The 25050-nt window shown below is 42.6% G+C and overlaps 1 protein-coding gene across 2 annotated transcripts in view; it reads right to left on the bottom strand.

Moving 5' to 3' along the window:
- Nucleotides 1-181: 181 nt before the first annotated feature.
- CAPN9 (calpain 9) overlaps nt 182-25050 on the bottom strand; it is a 30594-nt gene continuing 5725 nt past the window's right edge. The window contains exons 2-20 of one of the 2 annotated variants that reach the window (XM_035322881.1): nt 23292-23361; nt 22740-22858; nt 21904-22037; nt 21142-21310; nt 19866-19949; nt 19566-19651; nt 17654-17731; nt 13225-13385; nt 12381-12538; nt 11483-11691; nt 10633-10669; nt 9037-9126; nt 8438-8495; nt 7936-8000; nt 5528-5596; nt 4221-4299; nt 3178-3294; nt 2060-2118; nt 182-1478 (exon numbers count right to left, since the gene is read on the bottom strand). In XM_035322881.1, coding sequence (XP_035178772.1) covers nt 1452-1478; nt 2060-2118; nt 3178-3294; nt 4221-4299; nt 5528-5596; nt 7936-8000; nt 8438-8495; nt 9037-9126; nt 10633-10669; nt 11483-11691; nt 12381-12538; nt 13225-13385; nt 17654-17731; nt 19566-19651; nt 19866-19949; nt 21142-21310; nt 21904-22037; nt 22740-22858; nt 23292-23361 — 1869 coding nt within the window. In that variant the 3' untranslated portion in view covers nt 182-1451. Of the gene's footprint in view, nt 1479-2059; nt 2119-3177; nt 3295-4220; nt 4300-5527; nt 5597-7935; nt 8001-8437; nt 8496-9036; nt 9127-10632; nt 10670-11482; nt 11692-12380; nt 12539-13224; nt 13386-17653; nt 17732-19565; nt 19652-19865; nt 19950-21141; nt 21311-21903; nt 22038-22739; nt 22859-23291; nt 23362-25050 lie in introns of those variants that run through there. The other variant, XR_004749808.1, reaches the window with a different exon arrangement.

Below are 25050 nucleotides of genomic sequence, written 5' to 3'. Positions count from 1 at the left end.
CATACAACCATCACATCTGAAAATCAATACACCTTATGGGGCTGAGTACCTCAGCTCATGAAATACTGCATTAGCTTTCTCTCAGCTTCCAGTTATCTCCAGAGCATTTTCTATATAGTTACAAGACTGTAATTGTTAGGGAAAATAAATGGAGATTTTAAACATCATGACCCTTGTCTTTTTTGTGTTGTTGTTGTTTGAACTTAATCTTTACTACGGTTTGATTTTCACTTCAGAATTGTTCATTAGGTCTAAATCTAGAGAAAATAAAACCCTGGCTGTCTCAGTGATCCTGGACAGTAGGGAATGCAAAGCTTTTCTAGGGCCATCTGTTTCACTGCAAGAAAAGTTTTAGAAAACAAATCGAGACAGTTGATTCATTATAAAATAGACACAAGTTGTGAAGATAAACATAGAAACAAATCCAGTGAAGACTTCTTAAGTTCCTGGCTGCTATTACTGTTATTTTTTGAGTCAGCACTGACTATCAATGTCACATGAATAATACAATGCAAGAGACAAATGCAAAACAGCAATAGCCACAGAAATCAAGGCCTTACTAATGGTTGCATTTAGTTCACCTAAAATGATTACAGTCATTCTTCTAAAGGCATGGTTGGTATTGGATACAAGCCCTGACTCTGTGAGGGACAGGTAGCCCCATGCAAGAGGTCACTGTCTCCATAGGCATGTTTCTCTGAAGATGCCTGCGAGCTGTGTGCAACTCTGCAGGCTTTGGCTCATGGGGCACACTTTGGATAGGTTGATAGCAGAGGAAGGACTGAGGGGAGGTGAGATCTAACAATTTTCCCCTAAATTAAATCTGTGCTGAACATCAGATCTTAGCTTAAATATTCTTCTAAGGAAACCTGGACCTTTTTTACAAATATTCAAGGATGGATTTTCATCCATACATTCCCTAGTCTTCCTTTGTTCGTAGTCTAGCAGACTGAAATTCATGTGGCTGTGACAAGAGACTTGTTATGTAGCCACACAGCATGCCTCAAAATAAATTCCAAGTTGAACAGTTTTACACAACCTTGTATTTTTAAAAGCACTTTACAGTAATTTTTTAACCAAGCAGCAATAAAAATTTTTAATCATTGTAGACTGTGCTGTGCTGAAACTAAATTCAATCTTATTTTATAAAAGACTGTATTAACTTAAGGGCATTAGTTTCAGTCTGCTTGAGAGGCATGTGTGCCCCATCCAAATACCTCTCCCAGTAACAAATCCATTAGCAGATTTTATCAAAATTAAAAACAAAATGTGATCTGACTGTGGAGCTCCTGAACACAACAGGGCTGGAGACCAGAAAAGGTGGGCAGCATGTGTCTTCCTCCACACAAAAGCTCCTGGTTAAGTCTACATCAGAAGGGGATCACAGTTGTCAGGGTAGCAGCCATGGTAGTGATGTCCCAAGAAACTCCTGGCATCCAAGTCAAACTTCTTCAAATGTTCATTGCCAGGTTAATGAACTAATATCAGAAGAAAGATCAAATTTACAATAAATAATTCAGGCCCTTCATTTGCATCCCCACAGCCCACATCAGCTCCCACATTTGCTGTGCCAGAGAATTCATTGTGCCTTGCCCCAGGAGATTTTGGGTAAGTATAAAATGAGACACAGCCCACATGTGTAACGGGGAGACAAAGAGAACACAAGAAAGTAACAAACTCATGCTGAGAAGCAGAGGATGGATGTGCACAGGAGAAGCTGATGTGAGAGCAAAAGACCTCCCCACCCCAGGCTGGCTGCCTCCCCTTTTCCCCACAGTGAGCTGGCACCCGAGGAAGAAAAAGCAGAGAAGCCAGAAAGGGGGTTGGGAAGCTGTCAGCATGCAACAGGGCATGAAAGGAAATAGCAAGGAGAAGATGTAATCAGTGTGTGCACTGTAAAATCACAACCCTGCTGACATGTATGGCTGATGCCCTCTGTGCTCTCATGGACATGGATTTCACCTGAAGTGTCACACACAAATATCCCAGTTCTAATGTGAGGAAAAAGCTGTAGAGAAGCCCCATAATTTTGCTAGTGTTTATAAAGCTGTGCTCATACCTCTCCTATATTCAGGTTAATGAACTCCTTATTTTTCACACTCAGTGCTTGGAATACTCCTGAAATGAAAAACAGGACACAGGATCTATAAATACACCTCATATAAGTTCCCCATCCAACAACGATGGGTGGCTGTGCCTATGAGAGGGAGGGCCTGGCGCAAAGGCTGGCTGCTTGGGGTTGCTCGGAGGTGGAAGCTGCTCTGAAAAATGAACACACAGGAGGAAAAGTCTAGCTGACTTCAGGCCTTTGTGCAAGTCTCGCTTCAGGACTCAGCTGAAAGCGGGTGTCTAAGCACTCAGATTCGGATGCTTTGAAATGAAGCCAAGCAATTTGAATCTCTTTATATATCTTACTGAACTTTTCTCTCTCAGCAGTTTAACACTTCTATTGCCCCAGACTGAACCAGGAAATAAAGAGAAAAAAAAAATCACACAGGAAAGTTGATTGTGATTCTCATTGAGATGAGCTGAGTTCGATTTGAGGTTGGAGCCACACTGATGATCATTTCAGCATTTATCCAGCCATTTTACCTGTCTCTACTACTTCTGCTCTGGAATAAGGGAGACCCTGTGTGCAAATGAACTGACCCTAGGGTTTCTTTATGGGAACCATAAGGCATACAGGGAACTGTATCTTCAGCCAATTCAGTAGGAATTGAGGGAAATGGTGATAGTGAGTGTGAGCACTGGGGAGACCAGGGGGCTAGACCCAGTAGGAAACACAACAGCTCTCATTTTTAACAAGTGAGATTTGGCTACAAGCTCGCTGGGCACCACTGCTCTGATGGGTGAGCCACGAGAAAGGCTACAACAAAGACCTTGCCAACATTCTTCACATGCCTTCTGCATCATTGTGGAGTTTTTGAAGCCGGCTTTATTCACATGGGGAATTTTTCCATCAGTAACAGAACATTTTTCATTTTACAGGGGGAAAGCTATTCTAAAAACAAATGCTAAACACAGTTCCTTTCTGTTAGCCACTCAATCTACACATCTGATCTCAGATGCCATGAAATATGCGTGGTAATAGCAAAAAGTGGATTATTTTTATTTTTATTTTTATTTTTATTTTATTTTTCCAAAGGGGAAGAAGCCTCAGAGGAAGAAGATACTCACGACTTGCATTCTCCAAGCGAATCAAGCAGTTCAGGAAATCATCAAATTCAATCTGGAACTGTTCATCAGAGTATCGCAGGACAATCAGCTGCAACAGGTAGTTGTTGAGTTGATATCCTTCCAAAACACACACATGGGAAAATTGAGCAGCCTCATAGGCCAGGATGGAATCTGCAAATCTTTACCAACTAATTTTGAAAATCAGTTAATGGGAGGATGTGCTGCGGCACACATCCACACAGAAAGTGATCTGACTGCAAATTTTTTTAAGCTTGGAATGAATAAGTAAATCTTAACCACAAATTTTGCAGTCACTGCATATGAGAGACTGCTTGAAATTTGAAGGAATTTCTGCAAAACTACGTGCTTTAATAAAAATACTTTGTCATGAAACACAAACCCACTGATTACTCTTTGTAACAAACAGGTTACCTGCAGCTCCTCAAACCCTCAAGTGGACGTGGGTTCTGAAATGTTTTGTTTTACGGTCTAATCCTGCATGTATTGAGATAATTAGATGAAAGGGCAAGTGGCAGCCCACACAGACACACTCCCAAATGTAATTCCTAAAAATATCCCACTTCCTCTCCAGGACAGCCTAAGGAACAGAAATCACTGTTGCAACTTCTACTTGGAAGTGCTGTGGCCCAAGGACCCTCCCTGGGGTGCTCAGCATTGGAGTGGTGAGCCCCACCAGGATGACTGGGCAAGCCTCTTCTCCCATCAGTTCCTCACTGGCTGCTCCCTGCCCCAGACTGGCCACACTGTCTCAAACCCATATGGGCACAAAGAAAGCTAAGGTTGGCTGAGAAAGTGCTTTAACCAAAGGGAAGCCTGGTCCTATCTACATCTCTGTGCGCCTTTGGAAAGAGGCTTTGCCAAAAGTCCTTTCAATTTTCCCTCTAGGTTCCCAGGTCCTCTCTGCGGTGTAGCCCTCCTCCCAGTTAGAGGGCATCCAGACGGTGTAATTGCTTGCAGGCTTCTTTGCCTACAGAAGATCTGTCCAACAGGCTTCCCAAAATAAAATGTAGTGCTCGTCTTACCTGCAGCTTTGAGAGCACTGCGAAGCTCATAGGAGGACATGGAGCCGGATTTATCAGAGTCAAACTGAAGAAAGATATTCTGTTATGAAAAGAGCAGATGGAAAGTTCAGTATTTCCACATGAAAGGAGCACAGATAAGGCACACTAAAGCAAGGTGTTTATCTCTAACGGCGTGGCACAAAGCACTTAAGAAAGCTGAATTTTATTCAGGAAGGATATAATTTTATTTGTCTTCTAGCTTTTCTGTCCTGAGGCATTAATCTCTTAATCTCTTTTCATGTTTTTCTGTATGATCCTGAAGGCTAGAAAAAATTGTGTAAGATGAAGTTGAGATTGTCCCTTACTCATTTGCTTCTAGGTATAAAAGATCTAAACACTAATTGTGCAGCTGAGAGGACTGGTACAACTGGTTTGAATTTTGAGCTAAATATTAAATAATTGTTAAGCTGGACTTAAATTCCTTTATTTTAATGAGATGACAAACACTATTCACCCTTGGAATATGGGTTAAATTGAGCTGTTGTCACGTCCAGCTTAAATTTTTCCATCAGATATATGTGCAAATCTTCTTACAGAAGACAAGGATTTCTCAAGTCTCCCTGTTAAAAAACAATGCATCTTTTGACAAAAGAGATACGACATTAGGACCCAGAAAAAGTATGTCATTTCTGATGGGATAGACAAGAAGCAGAGAACTGCATATTTTAAATGCTTGAGTGAAGCATGAATTCAGAAAAAAAAAACTATTAATGACCATGAGGAAACAATTACGATGTCTTTATTTGAATATTCAGTCTGTGCCCTGATTCTGAAAGTCTGCTTATTTTTACTGCCATATACAGTGGCAGGGAAATGTGTTTAAAATTAGAATCAACTTTCCCAGACTTCAGTACTGTTGTCTACTGAGAGATCAATAATGGCAATGCAGTGACTTATGAAATGATTGTTTCCTACTAGTCATGAATCATCATTTCTTCTTCTGTACAACAGTTACAGAAGCTCCTTAAGTTTCATTTTTATTGGCTTCCTTGTTAGTGTCCATTACATTCTTTGTCCCAAACATAGTTGATTTCCTTACAAAAATCTCTGTTATTTCCAGAAAACCATTAAGGTTTAGCATCATGGAAAGCTAAGAATGTCTTTGAAGATCCAAAACAAGCCCCCATGCTTTTAAAACTTTTGTTTTAAGTAAAAAATTGTGGTTTGTAAACACTCTTGTCTCTATTTTTGTCTGCATATACATAATGAGCTACATAAGAAATAGCTAGTAAAATGGAGAACCAAACAAAATGCATAATGTCACCTACTATCCATTTCTTCAGTTTTTCCCAGAAAACTTTGAACTCACTGAATTCCAGAGTCCCATTGCCACTAGTCTAGTAATTTGAATTAAGGAAAATGACTTGTTACATAAAGATTGAAATTCTGAGTGAATGTAACATTGCTATCCCTTTAAACATATAACATTACGTTGGCTGGCAAGCCTATGGTGACGTTGAGCATGACATTGGGATTTCTCATGAGGTGCAGCTCATGACTGTGGCTGTGATACTTGGGGAACATTATGTGACACAAAAACACAGCTGAGCTCCATGCCAGTAAGAAAGACAGATTGTTCTAAGGCGAGAACAGCTTTAGATGTAAATAGCACATAAATGATTCAGAGAATTAAATTACCTGATTAAAACAAATTGCTACTGTACTCGAAGGAGTTAGTCAACCAATGTGTTATTCAGTATTGTTTTCTAGAGGCCAGGCTCTACTACAATGTCTCTACCAAAGATTAATGGGAGTTGTGTGGTGAAGCTAGCGGAATCTGGTCTTTAAAGTCTGAAATAATCATCTGTATGGTAGTGCTGAGAGGTGGTGATTAGATGTGCCTGAACTTCCCTCTACCTGATGTGTGAAGGTCTTCTTAATACTTACTGTGCTGAGCTACTGATGTCCCTCAAGTAGATCTCACTTGCATTCCCCTTCCCCTTTCCATCTTACTTTTCAAGACAAAGCCCTCGCTCAGGTGGATGCTAGCTCAGCAATTGTTTACAGAGGCCAACATGTGCTAAGCTGGGTCTAGGCTGCCATTATTTAATAGCATGCTGTTATTTAAGCACCTATACTGGTGATATTATTGAGGGCAGTCACAGATTCCAAGGACATTATCATTCCTACAAAAAGTCTGTCTTTATAGCCAGCCAGGTTCTTCTTTCTGGTTGTCAGGACAATACTTCACCCCCATCCCCACTGCTGTATGGTGACTACAACCAGGGAATTTGGTGGCATGAAACATGGAGGTGCCAGCATCAACTCAGGCTTCCATTTGTGTCATTTTGCTCCTCCATTGTGCTCTAAATACCACGTCCAGAGTGGGATGGTTCTGTCTGCATTCCTCGTGCTTCCAAAGCAGATGAAGAGATGTCTCCCCACTAATTCAAAACTATGCAGAGATTTCCTTGGAATCATTGCAAATCATGGAAACTATTTGGTTATATCCTAAATAGTAAACCTATGATTTCTGTTATGCTTCAGGGTCAAGTGTAGACCCTGGCTCTGTTCCAATACCATGTAAGGATGAGATGTGAACATGGACCAGCTCCCTTCTGAAGCTTGGTTTCTGAGGGAGAAAATATAGGACCAGTCCTCTGTTTCTCATTGGATATGCACAGTGACTGATTTGCACTGAATTTTAACATTACAGACCTGGATTTACCAGAATGCAGTTTTGTCTTTTTGTCTGTCTTGTTTTTGCATTAGAAGTGTTTGAGAGCATGTTACCTTTGTCATGGACTGAAGCAACAAAAGGAAAAGGTAAGAACTTCTTAGCTTAACAAGCAAAACAAGAAACAAGTGTTAGATGCTTGCCTTGTCAGGACTGATACAGTCTTTGTTTTGTTTCAAGTGGAAAAAAAAAAAAAAAAAAGCTACCAGAAAAGCATACTTCCAAAAACAGCTATACCTGAAGAGAAGCCATACTAAATTCAACACCAGAACATTGCAAAGGATGAACCTGTGGAGAAATACAAGGGCTGTGGTTCATCACCTCATGTCTGCGCCATCATTTAGCTTCTCTCACAGTTAGGCACATCCAAATCAAGCATAATTACACCATTCTTTTCATTATCTACAAAGGAAGTCTGGAAAGCTAGCTTAGATGTAGACACCTACACCACAAATGCCTAAGTTTGGACAGACAAATCTCAACCACATGTCTGCTTCCTGGAGTTCCAGGATCTAGATGAAAGACCAGATTTTCCAGCCTTTTGTCTGGCTGTAAAAGATCCCACAGATTTGATACCAGTAATTGAAACCAATCTGTTCGTTCTTAATTTTCTGACCCAAAACTTGAATGCACACCTCTGTCTGGTAAATTCTAGTCTTCAGAGAACAGTTTTGATTTCTCTCTTCCAGATCTTTTTCAGGTAAACCTGAAAAATGCTTGAAAAATGCACTGTCCTATATGTAAATAATTTGAGTTTTACAAGTGCTTAGATTAAAGCATCGCCCTCTGAAGTCTGCAGTAGAAAATGGTCTGTCTTGAAACTCCTAACACTAAATTTCTAAAGTAAAAATAGGGATACAACTTTCACACATTTTTCTTCCTGTGGACAGTGTTCTTCCATGACATCACCACACCTGTCTCCAATATCCATGACGTCCTGCTATAAACAATTATATTCAGTATTTGTTTAGCTTAACAAGTACTTATCTGAAAGGATACATCCATAAGAGAAATGATGTTTCGGCATGAAATGAGACTTAACTTCTTGAATTTGATGTCCTTTTCTGAAAAAGGACAATAAGACAGAAGTCATTGAGCAAATCTGCCTTTTGCAAATCCATAGCAGAAAATAGGACTTCATAAGTATAGACAGCTAGCTCTTAGACCTCAGTGTGGGAGGACCTGTGATAAGAAGAGCCATGAGCCACATCCAGGTCTTATTAGTCCCACTCCCTGTCTCTCCAGAGCAGAGCAGTAGTGCAATGTAGAACTTGCTTCACTAAACTGACACAAATCTGCTGGAGGCAGGACACACTCGAGGTTAGATCATGGACAATATGTCTACCCAGCTTTGCCCTGGCTGGCTGGAGGCCACCAGGCAATATTTGTAACACAGCCTTTATTTTCACGTTCATAAGTGAGCTTAATGGCAGCTTTTATAAAGTTTTTACAGCCCTTTGCTACATGCCCCTGAAACAGTACAGACGTTATCAGCACTTACTGTTTTTTAATACCGCGTTCAGAACATATTCCAGTTCTTCTGCGGATACCTCCATGTCCTAAATTAAAAAAAAAAAAAAAAAAAAAAAGAAAAAAGAAAAAAGAACAAAGAGCAGCATCTGTTACTTGAGTGTTTCTGGAATCAGACATACCAAAAACCTCAGAAAACACAAACATCACCCATCTGTACTTTGCTGCATCTCAGGAAAAGAGAATCATTCAAAACCCAGAAACCCAGAAGAGGCTAAAAACCAAACAGCTAGCAAAATATAGGAGTGCTGCTGTGCCTAAGGCTGTCTGAAAGCAATCTCAAGATGGAACCATTGATTTAAAGAAAAATATAAATGCAGCTGGACATGGAGCTAGTTCAGCTCCCTCAGGCTTGAATTCTAGCTTTGGTCTTCTGGCTTGCTCAGTAGCGACTGTGCCCTTTTCCATCTAGATATAAGGCATGGTGACATCTGTTGCTTAAACAACACACTGCAACTAAGCATACTGCCCCCCAAATATACGGCATTTTCACCACCTGGCCCTGAGTAGGAGAAGAATTGTCTCTTACTTTCTATGTGTTGTTATGACTCACGAGGGTTTTGCACTCACCTCTCCTGAGATCTGCTCGAACAGTGCCCGGAACTGCTTTTCTTCTTCAGTTTCTTCAGTTGCTCGTGGACTTGGGGTTGGGTTTGGAGGCTGCAACATCAATCACAGGAAGATGTTTATAAGAATTGTAAAACATGATGTTTCTCCTGCACACAGCTCCTCTTTGCATTAGGGGAGCATAGTATATATTACGATAAGTGTATATGCTCCTGAACATTGTTATGCTTTGACTGTAGACCTCAGGCCTTCCAAGCACCTAGCTTCCTGAGGGGATTCTCACCCCTCATTTCCTTTGCCTGGGGAATTGCATAGTATAGCATTGCTTTGGCTATCTCAAAACCAAGGGCACCGATCCTAGAAAACGCCTCTCCTCTCACCCCACCCCTGAACCATTCTGCTTCCACAGACCTTGAACAACCCAGCCCAATGAAGCTCTTCCCAGAGGTCTCATCCAGGTACCTATGGCCTCCCTTGATGGCAGCAACTGGAAGTGGCTGTGATTTGGTGCTTTCCACAGAGTCATCCCATGCCTGGAAGCACTTTGAGCCAGCTGAAAGCCTCAGTGCCGTTGCAGGGGTGTAGAGCCTAGGCCTCAGACTACACTGATGAGAAGTGCAACCACATAGGGCCATTGCTATAGCTGGGGTGACCATGCAAACAGAGAGCAGTTCTTGTGCCAAAAAACTGGGGGAAAGAAAGCAACTAACAGCACAGCACAGGATGAAAAGAATTAAGCTTTGTTTTCGCTACCCACAGAAGATATAATATGGGTGAAATTTAGTGTACTGTCACCCTGGTGACACCGCTTGGGCATTTACACTTATCTTTTGACCATATGTATGTTCCTCACTTTCTACTAGTCAAGTTCAGATGCAGTCCCTTAATGATACTGTACAGATTTACTTTGACCCTGAACATGGCCCTGAGATCCTAGAAATGGTGATGTTCAGTTGCTAGCTGGTCCCTGGAGGAGTATTTTAATAAAAAGGGACACATTGGATTATGATTTAGCTTGTTTCCATGGGAATTCATACTACAATCAACAGATTATGTGCAGGGATACACTTAAATGGGAGCTGACTCAGATTCAGCTGCAATTAGTACTCAGCAGGCAGGCCAGGTCATCCAGGAACAAAAAGAATTTAATAATTTCACTAGGCACACATGTATCAAGCCTTCCTTCCCAAACCATGAGGATAGTGCTAGGTTTGTGTATAAAACAAATGCAGGCCTGTGGAAATACTCTTACTCCTTGTTTTTTCACAATAAATAGAACTTTAATAGCTACGAAAGGCCATCTCCCTCCCCAGTGCTAAGTGGGGTACTTTCAGTGCACCTGTGGTGGCTGAGACCAGCTTCTGGTGCTGTCTGACTCTGACTGCCTTGGGGCAGCTGCAGAAGCGTAATGATTGTGATTTTGATTGTTACAGCTCTTTTACCATATTCAGCAGAACTGAATGTTTCAGTCACTCACACAAAGCTGGCAATTGTGGAGCATTCCTGTGAAATGAACATGTTTTAGCCAAAGACAGTAAAAGCAGTGTGTGCTGGCTTCTGCTGAGCTCTCCTCTTGCTATTTTAACTCTGTAGACTTACCTCAGGGAGATCAATGGCAACGTTTTCATCTAGATCCCTGGGGAAAACAAAACTGCATTCAATATCTGAAGATGTTCAATATCTGCTTGGTGTGGAAAGGGCACCAAGTTGCTCATTAACATTTTCCAGAGGTGAAAGATAAAACTGCATTTTTTACAGAACTGGACTTTTAGGTGAAATTCATCAAATGGAGTTTTGCTTTATTTAAATTTTTGCAAAAGTCATTAAAACATACTTTAAGCAGGACTCTGTGAGGGCAAAGTCCCTCTGTGTGCTGTCTGCTAAAGAATTAATCTCATTCTGTATTCATTGTGCACACTTCTTCCTCACTTTTTAATAAAAAGTGTCATGTGGACAGACTTTGTAAGGAAGCACTGTTGCACTCACAGATTACTGAACAAGCTGAGTAGCAGGCAGCTAGCAATTCTTCCCTGTAAGGTTCCAGTGGATCCACCAGGACCCTATTTCATTACTTCCTAAACTTCTCTCCAAAAAAGACAGATCTAGCAAAAATGGGCAAATGCATCTGCAGACAGACTTTTTTTTTTTTTTTTTTTTTTTTTTTTTTCTTTTTTTTTTTCTATCCCGTTTGAAGGGAGCAGGACAAACAAGCCTTGATCCAACTCAACCTCACACACAAAGGCACACTGCAAACCAAAAGCTCGTTTTCAGACCTTTCCTTTTTCTCCTTACTAAGCACATACAAATTCTGGAGAGGGAAAAAAACAGGAGTTTCCCACACCAAGGCTCTGCTGTAGGGCTGGACAGCTGGCAGCCAGACCCTTTCCAGGACTTGGCAGCCCTGTGCACAGGAGAGCACCAGAGGGTCCATTGCTTGCTGCTGACTTACTCAGTGATGGCCTTCTTCTCCGAGAAGATCCTCAGGCAGAAGTCTGCCTCCTGGTGTGGTTCGAATGTGGTTGGAACAAGAACATAGTCACCTGGCGGCAGCTTGAATCTGTTGGATACTTCCCTTAAATTGATGTAGGTTTTGCTCCTGGCCTTGGAGGCGTGGTACCTGAAGAAGTCTTTGTTCAGGTGTCCATCTCCACCGGGGCTCTAGAGGGGTTGAAGGCAGCATTGCGCTGGCTGTGGTGTGCTGAGGGCTACCCCTGCCCTCTTCCCAGTCACGCACCCAAACTCTGCCTGGCACAAGCCTGACCTCCAGCTGCAATGCTGACTGTCACACCTCACTCAAGCACTCGCAGCAACCTAGCTCCTGCTTTATGGCAAGGACCTGTTACCAGCAGTTCTTTCCCACCTTGAAGACAGTCTAAGAAGACACTAGGACACTTCTTTCCTGCCTAAACATTCTCTGCTCTTAAATATCACAGTCCTAGGTGGGGTGTCACAGAACGATGACACCTCACAGTCATCTTCTGCATGGAGAAAACGCCTCAAAAGATTTTCCAATTCCAGCCTCACACAGGGACAGCAACCGCTGTGTGTGATGAGCCCCACGAGACTCATAAGAAGCAACATTCCCTCTCTGGGAGCCAGGCAGGGGACGAAACAGTCATGGGGCTGAGGAGTTTATCCTGGTTACCCATGGGACTCCTAAATCCTCCTATGAAAGGAGTCTATCCTAACCAAGTCAAAATTCTGCATGGGGCTAGATGTAACTGAGAAAATCATTTCAAGAGCAGGGGCCCTAAAAATATCTGATGACTGGCAGTCTGACAAATCCAGAGAAAGATGCTAATGTCGATGGGGTTGCTACTGCATGCATTGTAAGAACATTAGAGTACCTCGTAAATAGAGTAGCCGATACTTAGCATTTCAGCACCGAACTTCCTGAGTTTGCGACGATTCTTTTGCATCAGTGCTGCGATGAATGTGCAATCATCTTGCCCATCATCTGTCTCTGTCAAATGCATCTTGATTTGTGGATTTGTCCAGAAAGTGTCTGCCAATGTAAAGAACACCAGAGCATTTCTTGCCTCAGAATAATACCACCACTACTACTACTAAAAAAAAAAAGTAGACAAAAAGGACAATTGAGCTGAGGTTTTGCTCAAATTTATTTTTTCCATTAGTTGTCATGCTTCTTTCCACTCAGCTCTGCAGAAAATTAGCTGAATCCCAAAGTTCTTCATGGAGTTAGGTGTAGAAAAGATTTTGGGCCTGATATTTTATTAAGTTACCATGGTTTTAATAAAGCTGTCAGATGGAATTTTGTTCAAAGTACATAGCTACAATGATTCCATAGTGCTGGTGCCAATACGGAGTAACACAATTCAGATCCTTGATGCTACTTCAGAGCCACATAAATATGCTGTCTGAGCTGGATTTTTGTCTCATTTTACACTTACTGCTGCATTTTAAGTGGTTTATTTGGAGCCAGTCCTGCTCATGCAAATGTAAGTGAGAGACAAATCAGATCCAACAGACTTGTGAGAAAAGAAAGCAGTTCTTCTTACCCCAAAGCCTCAGGCTGGACTGTATTTGTACCTTTGGCTGGTTCCTACTAGCTGAGACTCAGCTGGCCTGACCTACCTCCACAATCCTGGCTATGGGTTAATAGGAGAGGTGCCTGAGGGCGGGTAAGGACTTCTGTGCTTGCTTCTCATTTTCAAAGCTGCATCTACTTACCTAGAAAGTTTCTGCATCCTCCTGCAGTAGATCCCCGGACCCAGCTCCCCTCATGGATGGTCACCTCCCACTTGTGGGCAGTGCTGTCTTCCAGGGCATCTGGAGTCAGGTTGCAGATTTCAACTTTATCAAAATGCACTTTGAAGTCTTCAAATTTCATCCTGAATGAAAGATGTGGAAAGGAACAGGCAATCATTAACATCAGTGAAGGATGCCCAGCACAACTTATTCTCCACGGTCACAGGGCCAGACCACCCTTTGGGGATCTAAATAGCTTCAGTAACTGTGGAGATATGATGATGCACACTGGGGGAGAAGTTGCTTTTATTCATTGTGGTGTGAAACACAAGCAACCCTACTGTCTCTGTCTGATTTTGACATCTCTTCCACCTTTCTTATTAGTGTAACTCCACTGTACAGTTGAGTTTAGGACACAATGAAGTGACACTGGAAGAAAACCTACTGTGGAAAAAGGTACTTGACCATCCCCTTCCCCCAGACTACTATATCCTAGTCGTAAGAGCTACATCCACATTGATGGAGAGCCAACCAAAGGATCCAGGACTCTGTATGACAGGCATCCATACAGGAGCCAAGTCTGCCTAGAAATCATCTGTGCATTCAACACCAGCCACATGACAGCACTACAGGGGACACATGGCAATGGGTTAGTCAGGCCATGATACGACTAGCCTGTCCCCAGTGCAGCTGAAGTCACATTGGGCCTTCTGGTAAGGTGCCTGTGCTCGAGTTGTTCACCCTCCTCTCAATTATGGGTGCATGGGACCTTGGCCTAGCAAAAACATATGCCAAATAGAGGGACAAAACATAAGTTTGGACTTAAGTAAAGGCTCCAACCAGCCTTTGGTGGTGATATAGACACTGCTTCCTGCTAATGTGTCATATAGATTGCAGCATAATTATTTTAAACCCAAGGTGGATACATGTACATGGCCTTGGAAAAGAGGAAGCAAATGCCAAAATACAGTTATTTTTGAGTTTCTGTGCTGGGCTGGTTGAACCTAGCCTACTCAGCATGCTGAGAAGCAGATAAGACATGTGATTTTAAGCTAGCAAGTAAACTGGCAAAGAGATACTGACAGACCTGCTGGCTGAGGAGCCTGGTATTCAGGACTGAGCAAACAGCCAGGAAAAGGGACAGCTGGAGCCAGGCACCCAGCTGGGCATGGTATGCAGCCATGGGCTATGGGAACAGAGCAGAGAAACTGCTCCTCCCTGACACGAACGCCTGTAGCTATCTTTTTTCTCTGGTGACTGGTGCATAACTGCAAAATGGAGTAGCAAGAAAGTAGAAGCTCTTCAAGACCCCATGAGTATCTGTGGCAGAGGAAGATAGGACTCAGCTAGCCCTGAGTGCAGCTCACTGGACAAAGCTAGTTCCATTTTTATGCTGTATAAGGAATAGGTGTCTGTGGTAGCATTAATTTACACCTGCTCTGGGACATTTTACAACTTCTTTTAGGGTGGGAAGAAACATCAGGAGTTGTTTTCCTGGGATTTGTCCTCTTTCTTGTCAGCTGTTCTCATATAATGCTAGCCTTGCATGCCACAAACACTGCTAATTCTCACTGTGATGCTCAGTACTCTATAGCAGGAGCAGTATAGGAAAATCTGTCTCTTGAGTGCCTCAGTTTCATGGCCACAGTATGCAATTTGGGGGCCTTTGGAAGCATGCTGCAAAGCAGATGAAGCAATTGCACTTTATGGATCAGATCTGGAACCTAGGAGATAAAACACCTGCTTTGACTTTTGTGTGGCTGTCTTGAATTTGCACTGGTGAAGGCAAGAGAAGACTCTGACCCTCCAATTTTAGCAGAGAAGAGACTAGGGTGAGTGAGAAGCTGATTTCTTAGTCAACAGCAGGATGCCTCCTTCCTATCTGGTAGAAGCACCATTTCATCTGCCCTGACAAGACATATCTTAACTGCTAAAACACAGCTAAAATATGTTCAGGATAAATAAAGAGGTCAGCAGGCCCTGAGCATGTTACCATGAAGATTTTCTTCAGTCCTCCCAAATCCAAAGAACAGAAGGGACAAAAGGTCTCATCAGACCTCTTTTCCCACCCCATGTATTCCTCCACAGCTGTGCTGCCTTTCGGCACTGAGTGAAGCCGCTCTGATGATATGACACTTACCCTGCTTTAAATGTCCCATAGCTTTTGGTAAAATTTCCCCCCCTACACTGTTTCCTCCTAACCTTCCTGTTCTACCTAGGATGAAACCAAACACAATACATGAGAATAAACAGGTGTAATTACTCTTCTTCTTCTTCTCTTTCAATTAACAGAAGAGAGCCTGTGCAGGAGAAATGACCGTAGTGTTGTATGCAGTCATCACATGGAATAATCTGGGTCCCAAACTTGTAGCACAGCTACAGAAATTGTTCATGAGTGCACTGTAAGTCTCTTGGGCTCCCTGTCGCCTTGCAGACACCTGAAGGAATGATGTACTAAGAGAATATTTGTTGAGCTTGCTGTGTGAAACCTGCCATTAGATCTACTTCAGTAGAAGCTGGTTGTCATCAAAAAGAAGAGCCCCATTATACCTGATGTTACATGCTAAGCACAAAGATAAAATGTGTGTCATGGAGAACGTTTTGAACTCTTGAAGACCTAATTACGTTGCTACTCACTGTTTCTAGCAGCAGGTTTCAAAACACCTCACAAAGATCACCCCAGCTTTCTAGGGAGGCAAGCAAAGTCACCAGAAGGAGTGGTGAATAGACTAGCTGGAAGTCCCCAGCTGCAGAAGTAGGAATATAGCTCATTCTCCAGCTCCTCAGGTAAACTGCATCAGCACTAGGAGCAAACTGAAGGCTGGAGAGAAGCAGCTCTGTTCATCTCATTCCTCATCTGACCACCTTAATGTCTTGAGGGGTACACCACGTTGACTCATGCATAGTGTGTCCATGCAGCCTGATGGGAAACCATCAAGGTGTGTCTTGTGTCTTGGAAGCTTAGAAAGGGCAAAGGGGCAAACACTCCGGAGAGAAATACACACAAGTCAAAAGACATTAGGACAAATAAGTCTGATGGACTGGGTGGAGGGTTTAGCTGGTATCAGACTTGCCTGGCTGGTTTTGGAAGCATTTCTTATCTTTTGCATATGATTTTTGTCCACTGAACTCCTTTAGGGAAAACTTCAGTCCTGATGGGTTTTGTTTCTGCTCTCAATGTCTGAGACGCTGTTCGAAGAAGGCCAACATTTGTCTGGGTGTGCTCAAATTTCTTCATTTTTACTGACCTTATGAAGACTTACTTAACTATGAGCTTACCTCTGTTGGACAGACAACTTTCTGATGAATTTCCTTCCTCATCTGATGCCTATTTACACACTTGTATCTCCAGTACACCGTCAGGCTTGAAGCCATGCCCTGTACAGAGAGATGTACTGGAGGAACTGGAGTTGCAGGTAAAGTCTTTGCCTCTTTTTTATTCATCTCTAAAAATCAAAAAGTTCAAAACCAAATAAAAACCCACTCAGACTTTTTGGAAAAGATGGAAATGCCCTACTGCCTTTTCAATGTCTGTAGCAAAATAACTAAAAATATACTATGCAAAAATGCTTAAGTGATGGATCAGTCACTGGACCTACTTCCTTCCAGAGCTATCAAAGTGTGAGATAAACCATTTTATGTGATGTAATGCTCTGCATCGTCTGTATTAAATCTCTTTCCAGACCAAAGGGTGATATTTGGTTTAACTTGTGGGAAAGATATGGAACAGTCCTGCTGAATACCTCTCTAGATTTACCTCTGTGTAAAAGAGATAAGCATCTGGCCCTGGAAAATATGACCAGACACACTGGCAGTAGTGCACAGCATGGTTGATATGGGGTGGGGTAGGGGAATCATGTGCAAGTCAGCCATCTGCTCTGTCTGAGATAGTGAATTTGGCATGAAGAACACTTCACACTTCTGAAGCAATTGCTACCACTTCTTTTTTTTTTTTTTTTTTTTTTTTTTTTTCATCTTTTCTTAAATCTTTCCATCATTTCACACATATCCTGGTGTTCTTGTACTTTCTGTAACAAGTAGCAATGCTTCTAAGCGCCCCTTTCCTACCAGTGTATGACTAACATCAACCCTGAAGGCATTTCATAGCCGCTACAGTGCAGTACAATGCTCCCTTCTGTAGTGTGCGTATGTTCCTGTAAGGATTTAGAGGCTGTTACAACCACAGGAGACAGACAGTATTTGAAATATGCTAATGCCATTAACTAAACTGACCTTCAAAAGACTTTTTGTTATTAAAATACACACGTACACACACAAAACATGCAGAACGTGCTCCCTCCTAGGAGGAAATTGAGCATTTGCTCACTCAGAAATTTCTTCCTTGTCACCCATTTTGGCCACCAGCACCTCGATTTCTGACTGGAGTCACGCTCTAAACCCTGTGGCTTACCAGAACTCTCCATCATCCAGTGCTGTCTGAGACAAGCGTTTCTGCTCTGATGGGCTGACCAAACGCCACTCCAGAGAGCTGCAAGAAAACAAAGCCAAGCTTTACTATGGGTCTATGGCATTTAATTTTCCCTGGCTCAGAACAACTGCCTGAACACATCAGTAGGCTGCTCTTCATCCAGAAGTGTTTTATTTGAGCAGTACACATAAACACAAATGCCTTTAAGAGGTTTCCTGAACCCTGCTGCCACTCCACACAGTGGCACAGACCCAACTAATGTATCTGGAAGCAGGACTGGGACAAAGATCCTAAAGCTGCCTCAGGAGCGTCCTGCCTGAGTTATTCCCTGCACTCAGCACTGGGACTGCTGTCAGGTGGTGGGACTGAGTAAAATATGGTTATCATTAAACCGCAAGATTTTTGTAAGTCACACTCCTCCTTAAATCTGTTTGCCATCTGTAGAACCATCTCCTCTTTTAGGTTTCTCGGTAATTTAGGGGCAGATGTTTCTACAAACTTGACTCAAGTGGGAACCGAATAGGCTCTTTGCCTGTACAGAGAGGATTGCTGGAGGCACTGGGGTTGCAAATAAAATCTTTGCCTCTTTTTTACTCACCTCTACAGATCCAGCTGTAGCAGGTCAAAACCAGACAAAAAAACACTAAGACTTTTTGGAAAAAAAAAAAAAAAAAAAGGAAATTCCCTACTGCATTTCCAATCTGATAGCATACACAGGGCACTTTGTGTTCGGTTTTCAATTCCAGCAACCATTGCAAAATGTTATTACAGATTCCTGTAGTCACCTGGGAGCCCCTCTGCTTTAGCAGGGTTTTATGCTGGCATCCAGAGCTCCAGAAAACTTCCCAAGTGCAGAGTCAGAGCTCTGCTTTGCAGAGACAGCATTTTCAATAAACAACCTGAACTGCCAGATGCCTGTCCTAATCTTAACCTCTCCATTTTTTTTTTTTTTTTGAGAGATATAATCATAAACATAGCAAAGGATTTGAGCTGATGTGAAAATATTTCATTTATTTACATTCAAAGGAGTGCTAGAGATTAATATGCGTCTCAGCAATTTTAAAGGCCCAGCCAGGTTATGGTTCTTCTCCTCTACAACTGTGTGAATAAGAAAAAACTCAGTAGAAGAAAGTGGAACAAAAAGGAAGCGATTTATATGTGTAAAAATGTATCAAAAACTGTATGTTTGGGGTGGGAGGGGGGAATGTAGTGTTATTTTTTAATGTATACATTATTTTTTCTTTTGTATTATTTACACTTCATTTAACTTAGTAGTAGAAGCAGGATGGTTTTCAGACCAATCCTATTGTGTTTCTGTGTCCTTCCATAACTTTAGCAGGTACCACATAGAGAGGGTATCATCTAACTGTCATACATACCTATAATATAACCTGCTGCCTGTTCCTAATATGTTTAGAAACCCAGAAGAGTAAATGCAATGACAAACTCCTAAGATAGAGGGGGTAATAAAAAATTGGTTTATAGCTTATCTGTAGTAGGACTAAATACAGATGTTATGTTACAAGTAGTACTACAGGAACAGGTTTGCAAAAAAAAAAAAAAAAAAAAAAAAAAAAAAAAAAAAAAGAGAGAGAAAATAACTCCGAACATAAGATATTTACTATTGGAAATGTCTTAGAATGAACTTATCCAATATATATTAACGTATGTTTTTTGCTAATACTGGCTTTTGGGGGCTAAACATCCTTGACAGTGTCCCATTAATTGAGCAGCCTTGAAACTATTGAGGGTGACACGCTAGTATGGCAGTAATACTGTTAAGCACATGCAAATTCCTGATTTAATTTTTTTGTGAAACAACTGTGCCTGCAGAAAGCTAGATGTGGAGCAGGAGCTTGATTTTTGCATGGCCTGTATGGCACAGTGCACGCACTTGTCACTCCAAGGGCCATTCCACTCCACCTGTCCCCAGGGGTTCCTTATCCTTATGAGCCGCACTTTCTGGCCCCGATAGCTCACCTGGGGAAGAAAGAAAAGGAGAAAACGCTGAGTGTCATTAAGCTGGGCTAAAAGTGCACTGCTACAGAAGATGTGGGAGAGAAAGATGGATGGGAATTTTGATAACTCCCCCAGGATAACGCCTCCCATTGCCTAAAGCTGGGAGAGAGTCCCTTGTCTTTTGACCAGGTCTCTCCTTGCCCTGTGCTGCTGACACAAACCAGAGGAAACGTACCTCATCGATGCCAGTCACGGAGTAAGCGTGGCCCTTTATAAGGCCAAAGGGGGTTTTGGCTTCTGACTCGGCAGCGCTGCTGGTCTGTAATATGGAAAAAAATGTGACTACCTCTTTTCACAGCGAGATTGCAAGTGGTGTAACTTGGTCCCTTCCAGCCATTATGTGGAAGGTCAGTGGCTAACCAGAATGGGGAAATGTGAATAGGGAAATTGTCTTTCTGCTCCATGCAGGCAGTGATGGTGCAATGGTGCCCTTTGAAAAGGAGCTCTCTAGAGCTGTGGGGATTTCTCTTTTGGAGCATTGTACACTCGGAGGGAAAATAAGGTGGTTCCTGGCTCAGATCCCTTCTATGTTACTACGATTTTGTATCAACACCATCCACAGTTCCAGGATGTCAACCTAAGCTCCCATTCAAATGTAGTTTGAGTCAGGTAAGGGATGGAAAGGGTGTTCTCAGTCTGGGGTCAGGTGTGAATATGCTCTCATTTTGTGTTGGTGGGATTTTTCATTTGATCCAAAACTTTCTTCTCCAGTTGTTCATTCTGATAAAGAAACCTGGCACACAGTTGTTTCTGAACTGTCTTTACCACTGAGCACAGTGGACAGGGAACAGCAACAGGATTTTTGCTCTTGTTGTTGAGCAGCTCAGGATTTTTCACCAGAAAGCCAAAGACACACAGGCAGCTGCTCCTTCCCTGGATCAGGCCTGCTGGCAAAGCAGTGTAAAGGCACCTACACAACTGTTACCTGTCAGCAAAGTTTTCTCAGTAAAAGTGGGAGATTTCAGTACCTGGAGGGATAAATCTGATGCATTCTAAGCCCCAGTCCCTGTTTACAAACACACTGATCCTGAAAACTTTCTTAAGTCTCTCAAGACCAAATAGATGTTGTTGCACAATCCAGGAATGAAGAAAATCAATTTTTAGTCTGTGGAGCCTTCAAGTCCTCACAAAGCTATGGCTGGTTTTAATGCCAAGGGACATAGTAAGACAGGAAATAAAATTCACCTTACCCAAGTGCTCATATTAACATCATTATTGACTTAAATCCAGTGGCTGTCACCTGCTGAAATGTGATGAATCTTCTTTTGTTTTCAACGGATGAACTAAGGACCACATCGATATTACATATCTATCAGTTCACAGCTACTATATAGAGAGTTAAATGCACATCCATCTAATTATTAATGATTCAACCACCCTTTATAAAGTAGTTTTTTAATGCAGAAACCACAAATCTAAGCTGAGAAAATCAGACCCCATTTGTTACTTACATCGATAGAGCAGCCCACCATTGAGCATCTTTTCAGAGCTTTCTCTAGGATTTCATAGAAATTGTCAGGAGCCGTTTTAACCTCATACATTTCTCCTACTCCCCCAGTGAAATCCTCCATGGCTTCTATTGTGCTGCCTCCTTTCAGAGCCTCGTAGCTGCCATTCAGCCTGGAAAACACATGCTAACCGTGAGACAGGCTTTCAAAACTTTGAAGATACCCATGCTTGAGAGCTTTCTCACATGGGCGTAAAATCACAGAAGGGCACTGAAGAGACATGCCCCAGAATGCACTCAGAAGATACATGATGTATATTGGGATGCTTCTGCTTTCCTTGCTAATTACACTTTTAATTAATTCGTTCCTTGATATTATTAAAGCCTGGGGCTTTTCTTTTATTAGTGTCGGTGACCAGGTTGGTAAGGACTGGATATCTTTGCATATCAGTGGCTTGTTGCCAGCCAAATCAGTTAAAAATCTAGAGTTGGCCGGAACCATCATCTGAGATCTCAGCGGGGACACAAACGGTAGGATTCAGGCTTTGATCCAACTCTATTGCTAACAGCTAGGGTTGTATCTAATGCTGTGATGGGAGCTGGGAGAGCTCACAAGCTCTTTAGATCAGGGCAGCAGCAAGTGCAAAAAAAAATTAAAAATTAAAAAAGCACTAGATAGAAGCTGTTCACTTGAATTGTGTGTAATTTTGTATAAATGTGTACAAATTGCAAATCATGTCTGTATACTATGGTACACCAGACTTACTTGGCATAGGCTTTCTCTAGTAAAGCACTCCAAAATTCGTTGTGTTCAGCTGAGTGCAGGAAAACCAACCGGCCTTTGAAGGTGGGTAATCGATCATCAATCACGACATCCAGCCACTCGTTGTGCTGCCAAAACTATTTAGAAAAGATGGAGCATGAGTTGGTTGACAGCATGACATTTCCTGAGTGTAGGAGATTCGTGTCCCAGTGCTTCTAAGTGTCAGCTAGTGACGAGGATAGGCTTGCTCAGAAGTTGTATGCAAACCACTCCTTGCCACTACACCATGCTAGACTGCTCTGAAGGAAAGTCAATCTGTCTGAAGAAAAGTCTAAAAGAGTAAATCTGCACCATAGCTCCTTAGCTGGATATTGGCACTCACATGGTCACCAGTGAGTTACATACAAGTGGTCACCAGGTGATTCACACCATCTTCAAGACTCATATTACAGACCACAATCAAAATCTTGTTTCATCTTTAAGGCTTTACATCCTAAGAGGAGTTTGTATGAAAAATGTGAAATGATTTCTGAAGCCATATTTCTTTACATCCTAAGAGGAGTTTGTGTGGAAAATGTGAAATGATTTCTGAAGCCATATTTCTTTTCACAGATCAGAAGTAGCTATGAGTGTGCATGTGGCAGGTTGACGTAGCCCTCAGGATTGTTCCTCAAAACATGAACAACAGATTAAGTTCAGCAATCTCTCCCCCCCCCCCCCCCTTTTTTTTTTGTGTGTTTCCTCTGGAATAACCCATAACTCCACCACAAACCAGACCACAACACGCAATAACCAGCTGCCCAGAAATGTGGTCATGCTGTGCCAGATTTTCATCTTACCTGGAAGTGAAATATTCCAGCATAATCTGGCCCAAAATTTTGATCCAGTGGTACCACTCTTGCTAGTGTTTTTTCATTCAATGTGAGAGAAGCTATGGCTGCTAACAACCAGCAGTCACCTGTGAATTAAGAAGGGGGAAGAAAAAGCCTCATTTTCTTCCATTGAGAGGAAAAGAAGATGGTGTGGGGGTTAGGGGAGATGTCACAGCTGCCACCCCCGTTGAAAAGAGATACTTTGTGTCCCCAGGAAGTGTGTCCCTGCCCAGCCAGGGCAGTCTGGAGGTGCTGGTGGATGAAAAGCTCCCTTGGGGTCACAGTATCGTTGCATGGGGATCCTTCTCTGGCCTTGAATCCCTCTGCACCAGGATGATCCCTGGCACAGATGGGAGAGTGTCACCAAAGAGGTGTCTGTGGGCAAGGTGAGCATGGGAGGTACCTCCAGCTTCACTGCTCTCATCGGTTTGGGAGCAACAACATCCATCCCCTCACGTCTGAGGATATTCCTGCTGCTCTGCGTGGGGTGCACACATCCACACTGGGGGAATCACTCACCAAGATCCCCTTGGCAAATGTCAGTTCTTGTGGCTCCTCCATGGATAAACTTGGGATCCTTGACAATGTCCTGGAAGAGCGGGAGTGAGACACAGACATGACTGAAAATATGCCAGGAAAATGTCACTGTCACTCTGAGCCCAGATGTGAGCCCTGTGTGTGCACGAGCTATATTTTCCTGCAGCAGTGTAAGCCACCACAAAGAACTAGATGGAGAATGCTTGTAATTAATCCTTGTAATTAATTATAGTGCGGAGCAATTAAAGAATCAGCTATCCTCATTTTTTCCTAATTAGTTGGCTGCTAATGAAAGGCTGGCATTCTTTATTCACCCATAGGCAATTGTTAAAATAGAGCACATCCTGGTCCAGAATCTCAAAGTTAAGTTACAACCCTGGCTATATTTTTCCCAACAGCTGAAAAAAAACCTCAACACCCTAAAATTGGCAATTTACCTTCAAACACAGTATCAGGCCTTGTATTTACTTGCACATAATACGTAGTCTCATGGTTGCCAGACACTATATGTTCTATTTCCTCCTCAAACAAGGAAACAAAAAAGGCAGACTCCAGCCTTGTTTGTTTTACAGAGTCAGTTTTTAGGAGGAGCTGACATTACCCACCCTTGTGTGCTCAGAGGTTATAGGGACTGTGTGATCGACATTAAAGCAATTCTCAAGTATCTCAGCTGGAAAAATCACAGTGGCAAACCAATATATGTGGCAGGACTTTGCCTCCCTTCTCCCCTTTCCCATGAACTGTAGATTGAATTGAATTGATTAAACTGAACAGAAAAGGGAAGAGGAGGAGGAGGAGGAGAGTATCTAAAATACTACTGGCGGAATATTCCTTGAGCTTCTCAGTCTGCCACGATACGTTATTGCAGGCCCTATTGCATGAAATTCTTTTATGTAATTAGCAGAAGCTTGTAAAAAAAGGCAAATTAAAGAGGGAGGAAATATAGCAGAGCACACTCAGTCACTTAACCCCTGCATTTGCCTAGAAGGAAACAGAGTTACTTTTGGTTCCTGTCACTGCATTTTGTTAGGCTGTCAGGGTAGGATATAGGCAATTCAGTTCTGCTTCCCTCACTTACTCCTGGAGCATCTGCTGCTGGCCAATGCTGTGGCCAGAACAGTGTCTCTGATGAACTGGTACTGCCGTTCTCATCTCATCTCAGCCAGCAAAGCCCAAGCCGTGCCCCAGACATAGCAGCCTGACTTTCTGTCCTGTCAGGCCATGCACTGCTTTGCCAAGGGTTTGCAGATGGCAGTGGGCTGGTACTGGTGGTGAGGGGGACAGTGTTTTACTACTAGACAGATGAGGTTTTTCAGCCCCATTTATGGCAACCACCAACTTCCTGCAAGGTGGCTGTGCCCCAGAAGAGATGACCAGCATCACAGCAAGCCTTACAGCTTGTCATGCCAGTCACCCCCCCGCTACATATATATGCAGGAGACAGGGGGGACTGGGGAGGGCTGCTGTCAGCTGCTTTTTGCTGTTGCCGTTGCCTCTGCCCTCCCCAAAGCTCAGGGGGTGAAGCCCAACAGCTTTTGTGACCTGGTGACTTGGGTGGCTCAGCAGTTTTGGCAGCACACAAGAAGGAATTATCACCTGGATGGCAGAGGAAAATGGCACATGGCCACAGATGAGGAAAGCAAGTCTCCTGTGAAACTAACTCCACAGAGGAGATACTCAGCAGGAAGCAGGTTTGCATGTTTTTTTTTTTTTTTTTTTTTTTTTTTTTTTTTTTTTTTTT

This window comes from Oxyura jamaicensis, chromosome 3, assembly GCF_011077185.1.
Source record: "Oxyura jamaicensis isolate SHBP4307 breed ruddy duck chromosome 3, BPBGC_Ojam_1.0, whole genome shotgun sequence".
NCBI lineage: Eukaryota > Metazoa > Chordata > Aves > Anseriformes > Anatidae > Oxyura > Oxyura jamaicensis.
The sequence above is the reverse complement of the archived record's forward strand: the minus strand, read 5'-3'. Positions and strand labels throughout refer to the sequence as shown.